General features: G+C 42.3%; 1 protein-coding gene across 1 annotated transcript; it reads left to right on the top strand.

The window, feature by feature from the left end:
• The first annotated feature begins 4,122 nt into the window (after window positions 1–4,122).
• LOC112237857 (apolipoprotein A-IV-like) lies at window positions 4,123–5,674 on the top strand. The gene is made up of 4 exons (XM_024406450.1): window positions 4,123–4,181; window positions 4,265–4,318; window positions 4,493–4,643; window positions 4,763–5,674. The coding sequence occupies exons 2-4, from the start codon at window positions 4,279–4,281 to the stop codon at window positions 5,328–5,330; spliced, it is 759 nt and encodes a 252-aa protein (XP_024262218.1). The 5' UTR covers window positions 4,123–4,181; window positions 4,265–4,278; the 3' UTR covers window positions 5,331–5,674.
• Window positions 5,675–24,713: the final 19,039 nt, after the last annotated feature.

Raw genomic sequence — 24,713 nt, 5'->3', positions numbered from 1 at the left:
TATCTAACTGGATAGCTGGATAAGGGCTACTGTACATTTAGCGAGCCCAATATAGTAAGACTTGTATGCCTCCACTCCTGTAGAAATCAGAAAGGAGATATGAAAACGGTAATACTTTGTCAAAATCAGGCGATACTAGCCAACCATGAATGACTTTACCCTCCTCACATCCCTTTGCAAGACGTTGGCAACTTGCCCCCCCCCCCCAGCAGGTTATGTTGAAAAATGTGTCTTAAACGGAACGAAGCGGGGAGGGACCTACCTGAATTTGTTCAATGGAAACTTAAATTTTCATTGCAAAACGCAACTGTTTGGACTACTGATTACACCTCGGGTTCAGGTGGCAGTATGCCCACAAACTGTTTCCACACAACATTGACCTCTACATTACATCTGTGACGACCCTCCCACTTTGTCTGCCGTATTCTGTCTTTGTTCTTGTTTCCTTATTAGGATGCCGGTGGGCGGAGTTGGGAGGGTCGTCAGCTACATGGGAAACACCTGGGCCAGGTGTCTCCCAGGATAAATACACCACTTCCCCATTCATGGAGGAGACACTCTCCATGCAGACACCTTTATGGATTTTGTTGTGTTTCTTGGTGGTTTTTGGGTTGTTTGCGACAACATCTTTCAACACCCTGCATTATCACATTCATGCATGCAAAACACTCACTTACACTACTGATTACTGATTACACACACCATTGTATATTTTCCTTAGTTGCTTTAGTTAATAAATATATCTTTTGTTACTCCTTATCTCCACGTTGTCTCCCTTTTGTTACGGGCTTTGAGCCGGTTCGTGACACATCGCTGACCTCATGTCACAGCGGGCTTCTGTGATGATGGTCCCCATGGTTGTGCGTCACACAAACAAACAAATACAACAGCCACAACTAATATATTACAACTCCATAATATAGCCATATTTGCAAGCTGACCACAAAACACTCACAAACATTTAAAAAAGTATCATACATTCTATTTCTATGGATGATCTCTCTGAGCCTTTGTTTATTTGTATTTTTGTCTCCGCTGAGAGGAATCAAGAATCAATTGATTTGATTGAGTTGGAAAATATCTTGAACTGAAAAAAGCAGGGACAACTTATTTGATCATTTGGTTCCATAAATTACATTTGGCAATAGGGGAGGGATTCTTTTTAATACTAAGGCTGAGTGCAACAATTCAGCCTTATCCAACTAGGTCTAAGTGTAGCTGTGTAAGTAAAATACAATCCCTTCTCCCAAGATTATCTCTACTGGGTCATCCAAAGACAAGTGGGGGTCAAAGTTCTTGTCAGACTGACCCACAAGGTAAAGTAACAATATTTGTCTCATTGCCTGAGACATTCAAATGAATGTACGTATTTGGGGTAAACATACTGTACCAGTCAAAGTTGTCTTTATGTTTACTATGTTCTACATTGTAGAATAATAGTGGAGACATCAACACTATGAAATGACACACATGGAATCATGTAGTAACCAAAAAAGTATTAAACAAATCAAAATATATTTTATATTCTTCAAAGTAGCCACCCTTCGCCTTGATGACAGCTTTGCACATTCTTGGCATTCTCTCAACCAGCTTCACCTGGAATGCTTTTCTAACAGTCTTGAAGGAGTTCCAATGTATTCTGAGCACTTGTTGGCTGCTTTTTCTTCCCTCTGTGGTCCAACTCATCCCAAACCATCTCAATTGGGTTGAGGTCAGGTGATTGTGGAGGCCAGTTCATCTGATGCAGCACTCCATCACTCTCCTTCTTGGTCAAATAGCCCTTACACAGCCTGGAGGTGTGTTGGGTCATTGTCCTGTTGAAAAACAAATGATAGTACCACTAAGCGCAAACCAGATGGGATGGCGTATCGCTGCAGAATGCTGTGGTAGCCATGCTGGTTAAGTGTGCCTTGAATTCTAAATAAATCACAGACACTGTCACCAGTTAATCACCCCCACATCATCACACCCTCCTCCTCCATGCTTCACGAAGGGAACCACACATGCAGAGATCATCTGTTCACCTACTCTGTGTCTCACAAAGACACGGCGGTTGGAACCAAAAATGTGAAATTTGGATTCATCAGACCAAAGGACAGATTTCCACCAGTCTAATGTCCATTGCTCGTGTTTCTTGGGCCAAGCAAGTCTCTTCTTATTGGTGTCCTTTAGAAGTGCTTTCTTTGCAGCAATTTAACCATGAAGGCCTGATTCACACACCTGTCTCCTCTGAACAGTTGATGTTGAGATGTGTCTGTAAACTTGAACTCTGTGAAGCATTTATTTGGGCTGAAATTTCTGAGGCTGGTAACTCTAATGAACTTATCCTCTGCAGCAGAGGTAACTCTGGGTCTTCCTTTCCTGTGGTGGTCCTCATGAGAGCCAGTTTCATCATAGCGCTTGATGGTTTTTTGCGACTGCACTTGAATAAACTTTCAAAGTTCTGGAAATTTTCCGAATTGACTTACCTTCATGTCTTAAAGTAATGATGGACTGTCATTTCTCTTTGCTTATTGGAGCTGTTCTTGCCATAATATGGACTTGGTCTTTTATCAAATAGGGCTATATTCTGTATACCACCACTACCTTGTCAAAACACAACTGATTGGCTCAAATGCATTTTAACAAGGCACAACTGTTAATTGAAATGCATTACAGGTGACTACCTCATGAAGCTGGTTGAGAGAATGCCAAGAGTGTGGAAAGCTGTCATGTAAATATAAAATATGTTTATTTGTTTAACACTTTTTTTGTTACTGGAATCACTGGAATCACATAGTATGTGTTATTTCATAGTTTTGATGTCTTCACTATTATTCTACAATGTATAAAATAGTAAAAAATAAAGAAAAACCCTGGAATGAGTAGGTGTATCCAAACCTTTGACTGGTACTGTACATTGGACATGTATTTTGGAATAAACCCCTTTATTATGTCCTTGTCTAGAGATTAGAGTACATTTTAAAACATGAAGCAACTTTATGTGACATACCACTGACTACAAGAGGACTTCAGCCCTACATACATAATTAACCTGATTTATATTGTCTCTTATATGATATAACAGTATGAAAGTTCAGAGTCTACCGAGTCATCAGTGCGTCACCCATACGTATACTGAGTATACAAAACATTAGGAACACCTTACTAATATTGAGTTTCACCCCTTTTTGCCCTCAGAATAACCTCAATTTATTGGGGCATGGAATCTACAAAGTGTCAAAAGCCTTCCACAGGGATGCTGGCCCATGTTGACTCCAATGCTTCCCACAGTTGTGTCCAGTTGGCTGGATGTCCTTTGGGTGGTGGATCATTCTTGATACACACAGGAAACTGTTGAGCATGAAACACCCAGCAGTATTTCAGTTCTTGACACACTCAAACCAGTGCAACTGGCACCTACTACTATACCACGTTCAAAGGCACTTAAATATTTTGTCTTGCCCAGTCACCTTCTGAATGGCACACATACACAATCCATGTCTCAATGGATTAAAAAGGATTACAAATCCTTCTTCAGCCTGTCTTCTCTTCATCTACACTGATTTGAAGTGGATTTATCAAGTGACATCAATAAGGGATCATACTGTAGCTTTCACCTGATTCACCTGGTCAGTCTATGTCATGGAAAAAGCAGGTGTCCTTTCATTACTAACCCTCATTACGTACTTGAAATACAAATAAGTGAATAATAATCAGCTTTCACCTATCATCAACTAATTCTTGAGCCATTTGATTGCTCTAGATGAAGTAAGTCTATGCAGAATAACATTATCATTACATGACATCTCTATGATGGCCCATACTGGCCTTTTCTGATGGCTACTTCAATGAGGATAAATGTACGTTCTATGACTGTGATATGTGTTTATGCCACCTCTTAAGATGAATGCACTAACTAACTGTAAGTCACTCTGAATAAAGGAATCTGCTAAATGACTTAAATGTAAATGTAAAATATATGGTGTCAGCATGATCACTTGGTCCCCATAACGTGTCCCCAGAGTACTGAGGTTATGATGTGGCAGTAGGAGTGACAGGAGGACATACAACAGGGCACTCAGTCCTGGACTTTGTTCTTCACTCCAACTCACCGCCCCCTATATATACTCCCAGCCCTGACACCTGCAGTACACACCCACTACCAGACACAAGGACAAGACACAAGCTATCTTAAACGGGTAAGTCACTAGCTGACTCTAGTCACATAGGCTACAATATATCATGAATGAGAAACTGACTTAAATCTTTTCTCCATGAACAGCCTATAGCCTGGTCATGAAGGTCCTCGTGGTGCTTGCGCTTGCTGTTTTCACTGGTGAGTGGAGAATACGTTTTTCAATACATAGTCTTTTATTTTTACAGGACTAAAGTAGAAAATGAATCATGTTACACTCATGTTACACTCTAGTGTTATATTAATGACAGATGCAAACGTTTCAACTCAAACACCGTCTAGACTAAATAAAATGATCCACGGTCTCTCCTACAGGCTGCGATGCCAATGTTCTGTGGCAGGACCAGTCTAAGCAACAGCTGGACATTGTGAAAGACGCATTCTGGGACTATGTTGCCAAGGCAACACTCACGGCTGACGATGCCCTGCAGAAGATCAGACAGTCAGAGGTGGCACACGAAGTCAAGTAAGTCTCAATATGTAGAAAATAACACAATATAGTTTGAAACCTACTCAACCAACTACCTGTTTGTTCACCTGAATGACTTGGCTTCTGTATTGACCTTTCTCTCGCTGTTTCCATAGCACCATGATCACAGAGAGTGCTGATACTGTGAGCCAGTACATGCGTGATCAGGTGACTCCTCTGACTCAGGACCTGCTGGCCAAGCTTTCCCAGGAGGCTGAGCAGCTGAAGGCTCATCTGGAGAAAGACCTGAGCGCCTTGACAGCCAAGCTGCAGCCCTACTCTGACGAGCTGAACGCGGACCTCCAGAGGCAGCTTGAGGAGATGAAGAGGGACGTGACCACCTACGCAGAGGCCCTGGACTCCGACGCGCTGAAGGCCTCTCTGCTCCAGAAGAGTGAGGAGCTGAAGGGAAGCCTGGAGAAGAGTTTGCAGCAGCTGCAGGCCCAGCTGGGCCCCTACACTGAGGAGCTGAAGCAGAAAATGGACCAGAACCTGGAGGAGTTCCAGAGGAGCATGATTCCTCTGACCCAAAGCTTCCAGACCCAGCTGACCCAGAGAACCCAGGAGGTCCAGCAGAACCTGGCCCCCTATGGAGAGAAGCTGATGAAGCTGGACCCATTAGCCCAGGACCTGAAGGACCAACTGGCTGTTCTCTGGGACTCCTTCACCAAGAAGAACCAGTAATCGGACTGATTATACTTGGTCTCCTAGTCATTTTCCATCAAAGTCCAAAAGGGGCCATATGTAAATGTACTGGTACATACCACTACTGAGTTGTTTCACTGTATCAGTTATGGGACTCGCCATCTCCTGACCAATATCGACATGTGACTCAGGACTATAGTACAGTATTAACGAAGATGTTAGAAAAGAAATGTAGGATTCTATCAACAATAGATTATTCACATCTGGTGTTGCTCTCTTGAGAAAGGTCTCAATTTCTTCAAGCAAACTTTCTCATATCTCAGCATATTTATTTATTGTCTGTATTATGTGTGATTTCAATAAATGAAACTCTAGAATCTGAATGCTATTCATTTCATCAATTGAAACAATTAATTCAGTCAATGTAGGCTCTGTCTACTATGAGTAGAGAATTGAAGCAATAAGACACAAAAGCAATTCTCTCTATGTTTTGTAAGAAATGGCATGTATCCTTTTCCCAATATAAAGTGCATTCGGAAAGTCTTCAGACCCCTTGACGTTTTCCACATGTTTGTTACGTTACAGCCTCTAAAAAAAATTAACTACGCAATCTACACACAATACCCCATCATGACAAAGTGAAAACAGGTTTTTAGATATTTTTGCTAATTTATTCAAAGTAAAAAACAGAAATACTGTATTCAGACCTTTTGCTATGAGACTCGAAATTGATCTCAGGTGCATCCTGTTTCCATTGATTATCCTTGAGATGTTTCTACTTGATTTGAGTCCACCTTTGGTCAATGAAATTGATTGGAATTCAACATGATTTGGAAAGGCCCCACAGTTGTCAGAGCAAAAACCAAGCCATGAGGTCGAAGGAATTGTCTGTAGTGCTTCGAGACAGGATTGTGTCGAGGCACAGATCTGGGGAAGGGTACCAAAAAATGTCTGCAGCATTGCAAATCCCAAATCCCCTCCATCATTCTTAAATGGAATAAGTTTGGAACCACCAAGACTCTTCCTAGAGCTGGCTGCCCAGCCAAACTGAGCAATTGGGGTAGAAGGGCCTTGGTCAGGGAGGTGACCAAGTACCCCATGGTGAATCTGAAAGAGCTCTAGAGTTCCTCTGTGGAAATGGGAGAAACTTCTAGAAGGACAACCATCTCTGCAGCACTCCACCAATCAGGCTTTATGGTAGTGGCCAGACGGAAGCCACTCCTCAGTAAACAGCCCGCTTGGAGTTTGCCAAAAGGTACCTAAAGACTCTGACTTGATGAAATCAAGATTGAGCTCTTTGGCCTGAATGCCAAGTGTCACGTCTGGAGGAAACCTGTGACCATCCCTACAGTGAAGCATAGTGGTGGCAGCATAATGCTTTGTGGATGTTTGTCAGCGTCAGGGACTGGGAGACTAGTCAGGATCGAGGCAAAGATGAACTGAGCAAAATACAGAGATCCTTGATGAAATCCTGCTCCAGAGCACTCAGGACCTCAGACTGGGGCGAAGGTTCACCTTCCAGCAGGACAATGACCCTAAGCACACAGCCAAGACAATGCAGGACTGGCTTCTTTGACACTTCTCTGACCCATGTCTGTTTTCTCAATGCCATTCAAATCCGTATTGCAAAATGGTGCACGTTTAAGTTTGTTCCACCTGAGCGAGTCTGACCACAAGTCAGAGACCACTATGATGACACACCAAATGTGTTTGATGAATCGCGGGACAGAGCAGGAATAGGCTTTTGTAGGCTACAGTCCAAGCTATGTCTCAAGATGATCCATCTTGAATAAACGCTTGGAGGTGAGGATGACAGCAGTGGTGTCGTCTACGGCGATACGGATATCACTTATTATTGATCTACATAGCGCATTGATGTGAATCACACTGCTGCTCTCTCATTTAGCTATCTGCACCTTACGGATTGTGGTTGTTGTGGATGGCTGTTCACAAATCTAAATGTGTATTTGAACCCAATAATGGTTGAATTCAAGAAGTTTAAGTTGCCTATCAATCATTGTTTTTCAAACCAGTGGACAGTTAGTGAATAATGTGCTCTTGCAACAGCTGCATAGTGCGTATCCCAGCCTACATAATAAAAGTGGGGCTTTTATTGCTCAATCTAATTCATGCTGATAATTTTTTTTATCCATAGGCCTAATGGAGACATACTCAAACTCGTACACTTTTCATAGACTTAAAGGGGCAATCTGTAGTTGCTACATATATTTTGGGATTTATGAATTATAAGTATATATGTAAGGATATAATTTAATCGTACTCTTATATTTAGTAGAAAGCGTTGGGTTAGAAGAAGCCTACATAACCAACCCATAAAGTTAAATTCAACATCCATATATGGCCAGTTATGTAAACTTTAACATTGATTTATTCTGCAATAGTTAGTTCAATTGGTAACATACATTTTTGTCTTCTTCTAATGCCTCTTAAGGGGAAAGTAATCTTTAAAAGTAACTGAATGTAATCAGATTACATTACTGACTTTGGGTAATCCAAAGGTTACGTTACTGATTACAATTTTGGACAGTTAACTGTAACGGATTACATTAGCATAAGTATATAAATAACTTTTTTTCTTTGTCATTATGGGCTATTGTGTGTAGATTGATCAGGGCGAAAAACAATTAAATCCATTTTAGAATAAGGCTGTAACGTAACAAAGTGGAAAAAGTCAAGGGGTCTGAATACTTTCCAAAGGCACTGTATACAGTTGAAGCCGGAAGTCTACATACACCTTAGCCAAATACATTTAAACTCAGTCTTTCACAATTCCTGACATTTAATCCGAGTAAAAATATCCTGTTTTAGGTCAATTAGGATCACCACTTTATTTTAAGAATGTGACATGTCAGAATAATAGTAGAGAGAATGATTTATTTCAGCATTTATTTATTTCATCACATTCCCAGTGGGTCAGAAGTTTACATACACTCAATTAGTATTTGGTAGAATTGCCTTTTAATTGTTTAGTTTGGGTCAAACATTTCGGGTAGCCTTCCACAAGCTTCCCACAATAAGCTGAGTGAATTTTGGCCCATTCCTCCTGACAGAGCTGGTGTAACTGAGTCAGGTTTGTAGGCCTCCTTGCTCACACACGCTTTTTCAGTTCTGCCCACAAATTTTCTATAGTATTGAGGTCAGGGCTTTGTGATGGCCTCTCCAACACCTTGACTTTGTGTTCCTTAAGCCATTTTGCTACAACTTTGGAAGTATGCTTGGGGTCATTGTTAATTTGGAAGACCCATTTGCGACCAAGCTTTAACTTCCTGACTGATGTCTTGAGATGTTGCTTCAATATAACCACATAATTTTATTTTCTCATGATGCCATCTATTTTGTGAAGTGCACCAGCCCCTCCTGCAGCAAAGCACCCCCACACCATGAAGCTGCCACCCCCGTGCTTCACGGTTGGGATGGTGTACTTTGGCTTGCAAGCCTACCCTTTTTTCCTAAAAAAATGACGATGGTCATTATGGCCAAACAGTTCTATTTTTGTTTCATCAGACCAGGGGACATTTCTCCAAAAAGTACGATGTTTGTCCCCATGTGTAGTTAAAACCGTAGTCTGGCTTTTTAATGGCGGTTTTGGAGGCTTCTTCCTTGCTGAGAGGCCTTTCAGGTTATGTCGATATAGGACTCGTTTTACTGTGGATATAGATACTTTTGTACCTGTTTCCTCCAGCATCTTCACAAGGTCCTGTACTGTTGTTCTGGGTTTGATTTGCACTTTTCTCACCAAATGATGTTAATCTCTAGGAGACAGAACACGTCTCCTTCCTGAGTGGTATGAAGGCTGCGTGGTCCCATGGTGTTTATACTTGCGTACTATTGTTTGTACAGATGGACGTGGTACCTTCAGGTGTTTGGAAATTGTCCCCAAGGATGAACCAGACTTGTGGAAGTCCACCATTTTTTTCTGAGGTCTTGACTGATTTCTTTTGATTTTCCCATGATGTCAAGCAAAGTGGCACTGAGTTTGAAGGTAGGCCTTGAAATACATCCACAGGTACACCTCCAATTGACTCAAATGATGCCAATTAGCCTATCGGAAGCTTCTAAAGCGTTGACATCATTTTCTGGTATTTTTCAAGCTGTTTAATTAAAGACACAGTCAACTTAGTATATGTACACTTCTGATCCACTGGAATTGTGATACAGTAAGTGAAAGTGAAATAATCTGTTTGTAAACAATTGTTGGAAAAATTACTTGTGTCATTCACAAAGTAGATGTCCTAACTGACTTGCCAGAACTTTAGTTAGTTAACAAGAAATTTGTGGAGTGGTTGAAACACTAGTTTTAATGACTCCATCCTAAGTGTATGTAAACTTCCCACTTCAACTGTGTATAAGGTATTATGTATGGTTTGCTCCATTATGGAAAAAGATGAGGAAACCAAACAAAACCGATTTATGAGTGACATTTGCCTGCCCTCTGTCTCCCCAAACCTGTCCCTACCCTCAAAACAAACATGAACACAGACATTTTCCTTTACGCTTAGACAAACCAAACAGTACAAAAATGAATTTTAAAAATGTAACATTTAACGGAGTTAAACAACAGCTGGCAGACACTGACCTCAAAACAAAAGTACTGTAATTTGATAGCTTCCTAACAACACATGTGTTTTACTGAGTCCCATTTTAATGTTGTCTGTCTATGTTGGTCTCTGTAAGTTAGTCTTTGAAATACAGGGCATTCGGAAAGTATTCAGACCTCTTCCCTTTTTCCACATATTGCTACATTACGGCCTTATTCTAAAATGGATTCAAATATTAGATTTTTGAGATTCTTCAAAGTAGCCACCCTTTGCCTTGATGACAGCCTTGCACACTCTTGGCATTCTCTCAACCAGCTTCATGAGGAATGCATTTCAAATAACAGATGTGCCTTGCTAAAAGTTCATTTGTGGAATATCTTTCTTTCTTCATGTGTTTGAGCCAATCAGTTGTGTTGTGACAAGGTAGAGGTGGTATACAGAAGATAGCCCTATTTGGTAAAAGACCAAGTCCATATTATGGCAAGAACAGTATAAGCAAAGCAAAGAGAATCGACAGTCCATCATTACTTGAAGACATGAAGGTCAGTCAATCCGGAAAGTGCAGTCGCAAAAACCATCAAGCTTTATGATGGAACTGGCTCTCCTGAGGACCGCCACAAGAAATGAAGACCCAAAATTACCTCTGGTGCAGAGGATAAGTTCATTACTCCCGAGTGGCACAGCGGTCTAAGCCACTGCATCTCAGTGCTAGAGGCATCACTACAGACCCTGGTTCGATTCTTATTTACAATGACGGCCTACCCCAGCCAAACCCTAACCCGGACGATGCTGGGCCAATTGTGTGCCGCCCTATGGGACTCCCAACCGGCACTGATTATTACTGATTATTACTGATTTTGATGTTAGGGTTTGGCTGGGGTAGGCCGTCATTGTAAATAAGAATTTGTTCATAACTGACTTGCCTAGTTAAATAAAGGTTAACAAACAAAAAAAATGGGTTATCAACCTCAGAAATTGCAGGCCAAATAAATGCTTCACAGAGTTCAAGTAACAGACACATCTCAACATCAACTGTTCAGAGGAGACTGTGTGAATCAAGCCTTCATGGTCAAATTGCTGCAAAGAAAGCACTACTAAAGGACACCAATAATAAGAAGAGACTTGCTTGGCCCAAGAAACACGAGCAGTGGATTGGTGGCAATCTTTCATTGGTCTGATGAGTCCAAATTTCAGATTTTTGGTTCCAACCGCAGTGTCTTTGAGACGCAGAGTAGTTGAATGGATGTTCTCCACATGTGTGGTTCCCACTGTGAAGCATGGAAGAGGAGGTGTGATGGTGTGGGGTGCTTTGCTGGTGACACTGTCTGTGTTTTATTTAGAATTTAAGGCACACTTAACCAGCATGGCTACCACAGAATTCTGTAGCAATACTCCATTGCATCTGGTTTGCTCTTTGTGGGATTATCATTTGTTTTTCAACAGGACAATGACCCAAAACACACTTCCAGGTTGTGTAAGGGCTATTTGACCAAGAAGAGTGATGGAGTGCTGCATCAGATGACCTGTCCTCCACAATCACCCGACCTCCACCCAAATGATATGGTTTGGGATGAGTTGGACCGCAGAGTGAAGGAAAAGCAGCCAACAAGTGCTCAGCATATGTGGGAACTCCTTCAAGACAGTTGGAAAAGCATTCCTCATTAAGCTGGTTGAGAGAATGCCAAGAGTGTGCAAAGCTATCATCAAGGCAAAGGGAGGCTATTTTGAAGAATCTCAAATATAAAATATATTTTGATTTGTTTAACAATTTTTTGGTTACTACATGATGTGTAATTTCATAGTTTTGATGTCTTCACTATTATCCTACAAGGAAGAAAATAGTAACAATTAAGAAAAACCCTTGAATGAGTAGGTGTGTCCAAACCTTTGACTGGGACTATATGCAAATGTGATATCTCTGTTTTGCCATTTTTTTTTCTTCTTTTTTTTCTCCAAAAACCTGTTTTTGCTTTGACATTATGCGGTATTGTGTGTAGATTGATGAGGGGGAAGACAATTTAATCCATTTTTGAGCAAGGCTGTAACGTAACAAAATGTGGAAATAGTCATTGGGTCTGAATACTTTCCGAATGCACTGTATATATCCACTGTCCAATCTCATCACCACATTGTCCTCAAACTCTGACCCATCATGTTTATTTGATTTATTATTTTAGTCCTAAAGATAACATTTTTATTTACATATCTTTGTTTCACCTTTCTATAATTCTATCATTTAAGAACATATTATTTACGAAATGTGATCCTTTGAAAACCAACAACAACAATTAACTTGTGTGTTTCTGGTGTAGATTGAGAGGGTCTGGGCCTCAGATGGAGCAGTTGGCCTTTGCTGGCTGCCATCTCTCTCACACACACACATAGGCACACACACACATACACACACACACACAGACAAAGTCATGTTTGTCCGGAGGCCCTGAGGAGCCATAGACATGCTTTATTTTACAAGCCATGGGACGAGAGCCACATCAGTAACATTTATGGGCCGTTTGTAATTGATGTGCTTTTTTGATCTCTCAGTCGAACACGAGGAAAACCATCTGAACAAACAGGGATGGTGTAAGTTTATTACATTAATATGGATTCCTCTCCTCCTTCGCTCATGTCTAAATCCCAGAAGACCTCAACTCAGAGCCTGAAGCAGTCAGCTTTACATCCAGGGGAATGATCTTGCATCATATTTTCCTTTGGAAGAGTAGCACAAGCCTTATGTACATCTCAAATGGCATCCTATTCCCTATGTAGTGCACTACTTTAGACCAGAGCCTAAAAGTTTCTGGTCAAAGGTAGTGCACTATAATAGGGAATAGGATGCCATTTGAGACACATAGTCTGAACTATTCATCCCCCTTCATGATAATAGGAACATATGAACAGGTTTCAGGACCTTTCTTTCCAATGAGACATAGAACATTTATCTCTCTCGCTACTATTCAGTGGCAATTTCAATTTCACGATTCAGTCACTGACTCAAATACTTTGGCGCATGAAGAAAGAATTTCATAAACAGTTGTGTCTTCTCAATTGGTATTCTATTCTGCATTTGTGTATTCCATAATAGACACACACATATGTACGCACACACATACGCTCCTGGACAAATCCTCCCTTAATCTTTGGCTTCCGAGCTTTCATTGTGATGTCACAGTGTCCTTTGTCACTTCCTCTGGTAATGACTGCATAATCAGATTTAATTAGAGGGTCTCCCCTCTGGCCCTGAGAGTGAGTGTGTGTGTGTGTGTGTGTGTGTGTGTGTGTGTTGTGTGTGTGTGTGTGTGTGTGTGTGTGTGTGTGTGTGTGTGTGTGTGTGTGCCGCTCAAACAAACCAGTAGATTGAAGGGTTCGTTCCCCCGGTCTTGCTTCGATTCTGTGCATGAAGTCTGGCCCAATCCATTTAGAGGCTGGAAGTGATACAATTGGCCATCTGCCAAGGGGAATTAATCTGGGCTCTCTGATTGGCTTGCTTTCGAAGCCGGCAGCTGTAGAGGCAGAAGCCTCTCTCTCCATCCAACAACCCCCCGAACCACCACTTCTGTTTGTCTCTCTCTCGTTCTCTCCTCCACTCCTCTTCTCCTCTCCCCTTCCTCCTCTCTCCTTGTATTTTTAGGCTGAAAGAGATAATTCACCCAAACTACAAAATGACACATTGGTTTTCTTACCCTGTAAGCAGTATGTACAAGATATGACTGCAATTCATGCTTTGGTTTAGCTTCCCTGGCTAGCAGTGGCTAGCACTGTTTCCAAATCGTATTTAAGTCACGAGACCCATATTAGCATTTTGGTGAGCTTCACAATACATTCGAGATACTTTTGGATGATAATATCCATCCCATGACTTGAATGGGATTCGTGCCTCAAAGGCTAAAATGTTAGCATTTGAAAACAGTGCCAGTGAATTTCATTTAATTACATTTTTTATTTAACCTTTATTTAACTAGACAAGTCAGTTAAGAACAAATTATTATTTACAATGACGGCCTACACCGGCCAAACCCTGCACTAACCCGGACAGCGCTGGGCCAAAGCATGGAAACTAAACCAACGCATGGTTTGCTGTCATACCTTGTCCATAGACTTCTTACAGGGTGAACTATCCCTTTAAGGGCTGTAGATAAGGTCGGGCTTGAGGTCAAACAGTGGATTGAGACAGTTATGTCTATTATTTCCTTCTTTCTTTTATTTGGGTGTGGGGTAGGGGGGTAGGGGGGTACTCTTCAAATCATATTAAACAAACCAGGACTTCTGTATTATATAACAGATCTAATAACTGTCTTTGACATTGTCACCTATTGCCATCCTTGCCGAAAGCTATTAAGGGAAACACTGGTGTGTTGAGATGCAGTGTGTTAGTGGAAACACTGGTGTGTTGAGATGCAGTGTGTTAGGGGAAACACCGGTGTGTTGAGATGCAGTGTGTTAGGGGAAACACCGGTGTGTTGAGATGCAGTGTGTTAGCGGAAACACTGGTGTGTTGAGATGCAGTGTGTTAGGGGAAACACCGGTGTGTTGAGATGCAGTGTGTTGAGATGCAGTGTGTTAGGGGAAACACCGGTGTGTTGAGATGCAGTGTGTTAGGGGAAACACCGGTGTGTTGAGATGCAGTGTGTTAGGGAAACACCGGTGTGTTGAGATGCAGTGTGTTGAGATGGTGAAACACTGGTGTGTTGAGATGCAGTGTGTTGAGATGCAGTGTGTTTGAGGAAACACACTGGTGTGTTGAGATGCAGTGTGTTAGATGCAGTGTGTTAGGGAAACACTGGAAACACCGGTGTGTTGAGATGCGGTTACTGGTGTGTTGAGAGTGTGTTAGGGGAAACACTGATGTGTTGAGATGCAGTGTGTTAGGGGAAACACTGGTGTGTTGAGATGCAGTGTGATGAGATGCAGTGTGTTAGGGGAAACACTGGTGTGTTGAGCTGCAGTGAGCAGACCTGTAGAGTTCTGTGTTCAGGGATGGTGCTCCACTCTAAGGGAGTGAACGTTATTTATAATAAGGGTTACATGGAGAAAATCAGGCCTCTGAATTGAAAATCTATGACCCTTCCTTCAGCAAAATATATTTTACCTAAGGCCTTGAAAAAAAACAAGTGACCCTCCCCTATACCCAAAATAATAATGAAAACATCAAGTAGATAGCTGAGAACATGTTTAACATTTACCTTCACTTCTTGGACAGACCAGAGCCTTAGATATGCAGTTTTAGAAACGGTTCTTCGTCCTGTAAACATGACATGGCAACACAGGGCTGCGGGCCAGAAGGTTGTGAGTTTGCAGACCAACGTGAGCAAGAGTAGGGGTTGAAAGATCTCCTTTATAGTAAAAGCATTGCATGAATCTATCATCGTATTCACAGGACATTTTATAAGTATTTCATGCAATTCTACATAATTGTACATATTAGCGGAATTTTCTTTTTACTGAATTTACAGGATAATCTTATCATATTTCTCCAATTCCAAATCATTGTGTCTTGTTTGCAACAAAACTGTCCCTGTTTGCAGGAATCTGAGCATGGTACTATGCAAAGTTAGGTATACCTTTCCACCCCAGACAGAGTAAGCCCACTGACACAGAAACATTTACAGTATACTTTAACTGCTGGCTACTGTTCTTCCATGTCTTAATCTAATGAGAGAAGGTCACACGTGTTCACCCTTAAAGCTGTCTGGGTTAAACTTCTTCTACTGTACAGAAAGTGAGTAGCTTAATCAATTGATAATGACAGAATTAGATTACTTCCCAAGCAAAGTCAATGTTTTGTCTCCTCTGCCATAGAAAGTTGTAGCTCAACCTCTGAATGTCAAAGAAATGAAACAATGATATCCCATACGCATCAGAATCCCACCTTTCCTGGATATTTTACAGCTTGTTTCTAGCATAAAGCATTGCAGAACAAAGCACTGTTATAAATCACTTTATTTAATTGGATCTGTTTTATTTTAAGCTAGCAAGGGGTAGGCCTGTGCTTTTTGCCATTTTCTTTAATAAAAAGTAGGCCTATCACATACCCTTTTATACCCCCTCAATTTGAGTCTTGGTTTTAATGTAACAGTCCTTCACTGACATGGAGGTAGGCTATATAAAGAGTGCATGGTGGGTGGAGGAATTGCACAGCCATTGGTTAAGCAGCACATAGAACAGTTTTGGATGAGCAAGTGCAGAGCAGGCCGGGGCTCAGGGTTGGAATATCCATTGCAGTGTGTAATGTAGGCTAGTTAAATTTACACCATCCCAGCAGTCATCTTACAAATATAACTTTGCTCTATGCTTCTCCGAGCAGGCACTTCATAGCCTATAGGCTATGGATCATTTGATTGAGACCACACTAAATAGCTTATAGGCACACTTAATATTGCGCACCCAGCAGAGAATTAGAGATGAGGGGATGCATCGGCACACATCGATATATAGCCTAATAATCAACTCATTCTAAAACTCTGAGAAATATAGAAATGTTCTCAATTACAAATGACATGACCCTCCCCTGGACTAGATAAACAAAATACTAACCCCTCCCCTTGACTGAAATAGGAACAACATGACCCTCGCCTATTTCCCACCAGGTACCCATTATGTAAATGTCAATCCATCCCTAAAGACAGGCTAAACTCTGTCCTCTCTATAGGCAGGCTAAACTCTGTCCTCTCTAAAGGCAGGCTAAACTCCCCCTGATCAGCTCTAGAGAGAGAATGAGTGAGTGGACCTTCCATGCCTGGTTAACAGAGGCACGTCACAGATTATTTGTCATGGTGAGTCTGTGTGCGTGTGTGTGAGCGTGTGTGTGCGCGCGTGTGTGCATATGTGTGTGTGTGTCGGAGAAGGGGTGGTTTGACTGAGAAACAATCACATCTTAAGTCTCATAGTGCTTGTGGGTCTCCTCCCCATGGGTCAGCTCTAGGCTCTCTGCACTCCTTTGTACGCCCTAGCACCCTCTGACCTCACAGACAAACAGCACAGCAACGACTGGCCTGTTCCTCTAGTCTAGCCCCTCCTTGGGTGCTTACAGGGGTCTGAAGGGAGACTTTAATGTAAAAATAAAACAAGGACTGACTCAGTCATTAGAATTGTGGGTTGGGAACATTCAAGGTATTATACTGTACATTGGGTATTATAGTAGGGAGGTGTTTAGTGGGTGTGGTTAATATAGGAAGTGGATGGTAAAAGCAGGGTGTGTTGGTGAATCAGAACAGTGCTCCATGGTCAGACACCACTCCCCCTCCGTCCATTTGTCAGTCTAGCCTAGCGTGCAGATAAATACTGTGTGCTGCTGAACATGAGAAAGAAGGAGAGGGATATAGGAGAGAGTGGGGGGGGTATAGTGGAGATAGAGAGTTATAAACCTCCAGAATATTTGTCTCTATTTAATTAAAGATTATAATACTAGTCTAGTATGCCTTTACTCTATTATTATGAGTTAAATGTGTATATATATTTATGTTTTTCACAGATGGTGCAGATTTAGGGAAAGTGGGAAGTGAAGCAAGAACACAGTGAATCGATTTGAACTCACTGGCTCCAAGAGAGGAGAGGAAATGTTGTGATTATAAATATTTTGACTTTTTCTTAATTGAAAGAATGTGCAGAACTCCAATTCTTTTAAACATTCTGTGTTCATCTGGATTGTTTCTATAGTCATCTGCCCCTGCATTCATTAGTGTCTGCAGTTGTAAAAACCCAACCACATTCAATTTACTGCAGGGCAGAATACACACACTGACACTCACACACACACACACACACACACACACACACACACACACACACACACACACACACACACAGACATGAATGATAACACACACAGAGAGATGATCCACCGTCCTTGACTGTTGACAATGTTGAGTGGTTTAGAGTTGGTGTTTTCTCTATAAGGTCCTTTTGTTTTGTTGGGCCATAAGTCACGCCTGGCCTGTGTGAGAGATGATGAGGCTGCTCTTCGCGCTTTGATCAGTCGCCTGGCCAGTTACACACTGTCTGAGCCTAATGTGCTTTCACGATCCCCGGGGAGGGGAGCAGACTGCTCAGAAATTCAACTGAAAAACATGTTTGCATGTCAATGTGTTTGCATTGGGTATGAATAATCCAGGAGGATAGGTGTTTTTACCACGGTGCAGACACATGACTGACTGATCTGCAGATGCAGACGTACTGCTCTCTCTGCTGGAGCCTATGGAGAAAGAGACACTCTGGTTTAGTAGTCTGATCAAATCAAATCATTTGTAAATTTTTCACATGAGCTGAATACAACGGGTATAGACTTAACCATGAAATGCTTACAAGCCCTTCCCAGTGATGCAGAGTTCAAAATAATAATACAAATAAAGTAGCACAAGGAATAAAATCCATATGAATGGAGCTATATATTCCAGTACCAGATCAATGTGCAGAAGTAGGAGGTGCTTGAGGTAGATACACTACATGACCAAAAGTATGTGGACACCTGCTTGTCGAAAATCTAATTCCACAATCATGGAGTTGGTCCCCTCTTTGCTGTTATAACAGCCTCCACCCTTCTAGGGAGGTTTTCCACTAGATGTTGGAACATTTCTGCGGGGACAGGAAAGTGTCTTTCCCAAACTGTTGCCACAAATCAAGAAGCACAGAATCGTCTAGAATGTCATTGTATGCTGTAGCATTAATATTTCCCTTCACTGGAACTAAAGGGCCCGAAACATGAAAAACAGCCCCAGACTATTATTCCTCCTCCACCAAACTACAGTTGGCGCATTGGGGCAGGTAGCATTCTCCTGGCATTTGCCAAACCCAGATCATCCGTCAGACTGCCAGATGTTGAAAGGGTTTCCACTGCTCCAGAGTCCAATGGCGGCAAGCTTTACATCACTTCAGCACTCGGCGGTCCCATTCGGTGAGCTTGTGTGGCTAACACTTTGTGGCTGAGCCATTGTTGTTCCTAGACGTTTCCACTTCACCATAACAGCACTTACAGTTGACCGGGGCAGCTCTAGCAGGGCTGAAATTTGACAAACTGACTTGTTAGAAAGGTGGCATCCTATGACGGTGCCACGTTGAAAGTCACTGAGCTTTTCAGTAAGGCCATTCTACTGCCAATGTTTGTCAATGGAGATTGCATGGCTGTGTGCTCGATTGTATATACCTGTTAGCAACGGGTGTTGCTTAAATAGCCCAATCCACTCATTTGAATGGGTGTCTACATACTTTTGTATAGATATTGTATGTACATTAAGGCAGGGTGAAGTGACCAGGCATCAGGATAGATAGAGTCAAATAAAGAAGAGAGTAGCAGCAGCAGTAGATGGTGAGTGTAAAAGTGTGTGTATGCGTATTTGTGTTTGTGTTGTGTCGGTATGCGCATGTTTGTGTATATGTATTTGTGTTGTGTCGGTATGCGCATGTTTGTGTATGTGTGTTTGTGTTGTGTCGGTATGCGCATGTTTGTGTATGTGTGTTTGTTTGTGTGTGTATGCGTATGTGTGTTTGTGTTGTGTCGGTATGCGCATGTTTGTGTATGTGTGTTTGTGTTGTGTCGGTATGCGCATGTTTGTGTATGTGTGTTTGTGTTGTGTCGGTATGCGCATGTTTGTGTATGTGTGTTTGTGTTGTGTCGGTATGCGCATGTTTGTGTATGTGTGTTTATGTTGTGTCGGTATGCGCGTGTGTATGTGTGTTTGTGTTGTGTATGTGTTTGTGTATGTGTGTTTATGTCGGTATGCGCGTGTGTATGTGTGTTTATGTTGTGTCGGTATGCGCGTGTGTATGTGTGTTTATGTTGTGTCGGTATGCGCGTGTGTATGTGTGTTTGTGTTGTCGGTATGATGCAGTAGCAAGGCCTTGGTTATTTAGTATGGCTTTGCTAGAGTATGACTTGGGTATGGGTTTGGTATCTTTTTCATCCCTAGATTTTTGTTAATGAAACAGTACATTCAATAAATAAACTTCCCTTTTTACAAACATGAAAATCACAATAAGTCATTTCCATTCATGTAACACAGTAGAGTGATCTCTTTGTACTTTTCCGTCACACTTTTCACTGTGTGATTCCATTTCTCACAGTTCCAGAACAGAGCCGTCATCTTGCCTTGGTGAGCCGCCTCTCCTCTGGCACCTTGGGTTAAGTGGTTAGTCTGTTAAGAGTTAGGAGCTGTAGGGCTGTAGCAGGCAGCCTGCGTGTTTAATTCGTTACCCATTTCCCGGTGACACGTATTGCGTGATGCCTGTGTTTTTAAAGCCCCTCCACTTCACATGCTACACTGATTGTTCAACTATTGCAGTATGGGGCTGACAGTGATAAGTTATGTATAACAGTGCGGTTCCAGACACCACCGTGTGAAATTATACTTGACAAGGTGGATTGCTGCTCACGTTCCATGGTCTGTGCGTGCAGGAGGATACCTCCCTTTCTACTTCTACTTCTTCTCTCTCCTTCTCTCTCTCCCTCACTCTCTCCTTCTCTCCTTCCCTCTCTCCTTCTCTCCTTCTCTCCCTATCTCCTTCTCTCCCTCCCTCCCTCTCTCGTTCTCCTACCTCCGTCTCTCCTTCTCCTCCTTCTTCTCCCTCCCTCTCTCCTTCTCTCCCTCCCTCCCTGTCTCCTTCTCTCCCTCCCTCTATCTTAAACCTTGAACACTCCTGTATGGTCAAACGCAACACTCCTCTCTCGAAATCTCCGTGCCTTGTCGTTCTCTCTTGAGTATTGAGATGTGGCTAACAACCAACTCAAATATTCATTCCAAACCGATTGGGTTTGCTTTTATCTCTGTTAATGAAATATGAGTTGTAGTCCAATTAGAATGGTTGAACTAACACAGCAACTTCCATAACAAGCACAGCGGGAGCTATGTGAGGTCATGAACTTAAAGAAGCCAAGTTGTGATCATGCTTCCTGAACCTCCAATATAGCCTACATTGTTTGACCTCGTGTAATAACTCTTGATGGGTTAGGAGGACTTAATTAATCATTCAGATCACTGAAGCTGTCCAAATAGGCTGGCAGTAAAATGTTGAGTCATGAATGACTCAAAATGTTGAGTCATGAATGGTCAGGAGATAACACTTCTGTCGGCTCTGTGGTGTACAGGTCCAAACTCACATGGTTTTGAGGGGTTAAACTTGTGAACATACACACAAACCAACAATCATGCGAGAAAACATACACTTGAGAAACAAAATCCAAGAGTGTATATTAACCAACAACCTGCCACAGAACCTGTGGTGGAGACATGGTGGTAACTGGCACTAACATTACGACCACCTTTACGACCATCTCAGAATGTGGTACAGTACCTATCCCTCTCAGACCCATCCCTCCTCTGAGCCAGCCAGACAGCCACATGTCGGTCTCTTATGGGGATAAGGTCCGGGGCTACCCTAATGTTCCCGGGGATATTCCTGGGTCTGGTGGGCATGACTTTCACAGACATGGGCTGGCTCAAGTATAGTGTCAGCTGCAGCTTCAAGTGGACCCAGCTGCCCCATTCTGCTCTCTGTAGGAGGCACCTTCATCCTGATCAGCATCTGTAAGTTCAGGATGCTCTCCTGCCGGGCATGTAAGCAGAGCGATTATGACAAAGACCTGTCTGAGTTGCTGGAGATCCCAGGGTCTGGCCAATCATTTGTGTTCAACGGGATCAATCAGCCAATCATGTTCCACGGAGCTACAGTGGGGCAGTATATCCCGGCTCTGTACAGATCAGTGACACAGGAAGTGAATCTAGCCAATGGGTTACAGCCAATGGGGTTTCCAGAAACTTGCCACCTCAATACTGCAGACAACACCACAGACATAGCAGGTCGGCAGATATGAATGAAAGTACAGACCAGGGTAGGCCTGTTTCAAAGTGTATTTGTTTTCTTTTCCAACCTGGACTCAGGGGTAGACGTAACATAGTAAACTGAAATTCGGGACACTCAAATTATATCTAGCATCCATTTGGTATGATGGATATCTAGCATCCATTTGGTATGATATGTTCCGAATAAAAATATGTATGATACGTTACGAAATACAATTCGTATGATGGATATCTAGCATCCATTTGGTATGATATGTTCTACAGTCAATAAAAATATGTCCCATGATACCATTATCTAGCTATACTGAACAAAAATATAAACAACATTTAATGTTGGTCCCATCTTTCATGAGCTGAAATAAAACATCCCATAAATGTTCCATACACACACAAAAGCGTATTTCTCCTGAATTTTGTACACACATTTTTTTACATCCATGTTAGTGAGCATTTCTCTATTGCCAAGTTAATCCATCCATCTGACAGGTGTGGCATATCAAGAAGCTGATTGAATAGCATGATCATTATACAGGTGCACCTTTTGCTGAGGACAATAAAAGGGCACTCTAAAATGTGCGGTTTTGTCACACAACACAGATGTCTCAATTTAACTAGGCAAGTCAGTTAAGAACAAATTCTTATTTACAATGACGACCTACCCCAGCCAAACCTAGACGACGCTGGGCCAATTCTGCACCGCCCAATGGGAGCCCAATGGGACTCCCAATCACGGTTGGATGTGATACAGCCTGGATTTGAACCTGGGACTGTAGTGACACCTCTTGCACTGAGATACAGTCCATTAGACCGCTGCACCACTCTGGAATTACCACTGCAGGAATATCCATCAGAACTGTTGCCAGAGAATTTATGTTCATTTCTAAACTATAAGCCACCTCCAACATCCTTTTATAGACCTGCATACTCACCAGACATGTCACCCATTGAGCATGTTAGGGATGCTCTAGATCAGCGCCTATGACAGTGTGTTCCAGTTCCCGCCAGTATCCAGCAACTTCACACAGCCATTGAAGAGGAGTGGGCCACAGGCCACATTCAACAGCCAGATCAACTCTATGTGAAGGAGATGAGTTGCGCTGCATGAGGCAAATGGTGGTCACACCAGATACTGTATGGTTTTCTGATCAATGTCCCCTCCTTTATTTAAAGATATCTGTAACCAACAGATGCATATCTGTTTCCCCAATCATGTGAAATCCATAGATTAGGGCCTAATGAATTCATTTCAATTGACAGATTTCCTTATATGAACAGTAACTCAGTCAAATCTTTTCTGCATGTTGCATTTATATTTTTGTTCAGTGTATATGGTCTAACACTTACCCTGCATTATATCAATGAAGTCAGGTTTCCATTATTAGTACAAAAGTGGAAAATTAATTTGGGTTTACTTCACAGTAGAACAAAAACTGTATACTATTTCCTATAACCCCTCCTGTTTCCTATAACCTATGTCATTTAACATTTTAACAGGCTAGTAGTGAGGATGGAGCACCCAAACGATGGAAAAGGATCTGAGGAGGAAAACAGTTCTACCGAGCCTTGATCACCTCCCCCAGCACACAGAACCATTTACCCCTCTCTAACTGACATTTTAGGGTAACTATGGCCATATGAATAAAATAATATTAATCCAAAGCAAATCAAATCAAATTTTATTTGTCACATACACATGGTTAGCAGATGTTAATGTGAGTGTAGCGAAATGCTTGTGCTTCTAGTTCCGACCATGCAGTAATATCTAACAAGTAATCTATCCTAACAATTTCACAACAACTACCTTACACACAAAAGTGTAAAAGGAATGAAAAAAGAATATGTACATAAAAATACAGTGCCTTGCGAAAGTATTCGGCCCCCTTGAACTTTGCGACCATTTGCCACATTTCAGGCTTTTCAGGCTTCAAACATAAAGATATAAAACTGTATTTTTTTGTGAAGAATCAACAACAAGTGGGACACAGTCATGAAGTGGAACGACATTTATTGGATATTTCAAACTTTTTTAAAAAATCAACAAATGTATATGAATGAGTGATGGCCGTGATGGCTTTTTGACATTCCTGTGACATCGGGTGGTGTAGGTGTCCTGGAGGGCAGGTAGTTTGCCCCCGGTGATGCGTTGTGCAGACCTCACTACCCTCTGGAGAGCCTTACGGTTGTGGGCGGAGCAGTTGCCGTACCAGGCGGTGATACAGCCCGACAGGATACTCTCGATTGTGCATCTGTAACAGTTTGTGAGTGTTTTTGGTGACAAGCCGAATTTCTTCAGCCTCCTGAGGCGCTGCTGCGCCTTCTTCACAATGCTGTCTGTGTGGGTGGACCATTTCAGTTTGTCTGTGATGTTTACGCCGAGGAACTTAAAACTTACTACCCTCTCCACTACTGTCCCTGTCAATGTGGATAGGGGGCTGCTCCCTCTGCTGTTTCCTGAAGTCCACGATCAACTCCTTTGTTTTGTTGACATTGAGTGTGAGGTTATTTTCCTGACACCACACTCCGAGGGCCCTCACCTCCTCCTGTAGGCCGTCTCGTCATTGTTGGTAATCAAGCCAACCACTGTAGTGTCGTGCAAACTTAATGATTGAGTTGGAGGCGTGCATGGCCACGCAGTCATGGGTGAAAAGGGAGTACAGGAGAGGGCTGAGAACACACTCTTGTGGGGCCCCAGTGTTGAGGATCAGAGGGTGGAGATGTTGTTACCTACCCTCACCACCTGGGTCAGCCCGTCAGGAAGTCTAGGACCCATTTGCACCGGGCGGGGTCGAGACCCAGGATCTCGAGCTTAATGACGAGTTTGGAGGGTACTATGGTGTTAAATGCTGAGCTGTAGTCGATGAACAGCATTCTTACATAGGTATTCCTCTTGTCCAGATGGGTTAGGGCAGTGTGCAGTGTGATTGCGTCGTCTGTGGACCTATTGGGGCGGTAAACAGATTGGAGTGGGTCTAGGGTGTCAGGTAGGGTGGAGGTGATATTGTCCTTGACTAGTCTCTCAAAGCAATTCATGATGGCGGAAGTGAGTGTGACGGGGCAGTTGTCATTTAGCT

This window comes from Oncorhynchus tshawytscha, linkage group LG20, assembly GCF_018296145.1.
Source record: "Oncorhynchus tshawytscha isolate Ot180627B linkage group LG20, Otsh_v2.0, whole genome shotgun sequence".
NCBI lineage: Eukaryota > Metazoa > Chordata > Actinopteri > Salmoniformes > Salmonidae > Oncorhynchus > Oncorhynchus tshawytscha.
The sequence above is the reverse complement of the archived record's forward strand: the minus strand, read 5'-3'. Positions and strand labels throughout refer to the sequence as shown.

Bases quoted from the DNA above. Each gene is read 5' to 3' on its own strand.
- LOC112237857 (XM_024406450.1), top strand. From the start codon at position 4,279: ATGAAGGTCCTCGTGGTGCTTGCGCTTGCTGTTTTCACTG. The intron at 4,319-4,492 runs GTGAGTGGAGAA...TCTCTCCTACAG, and splicing joins TGCGCTTGCTGTTTTCACTG to GCTGCGATGCCAATGTTCTG. The intron at 4,644-4,762 runs GTAAGTCTCAAT...CTGTTTCCATAG, and splicing joins GAGGTGGCACACGAAGTCAA to CACCATGATCACAGAGAGTG.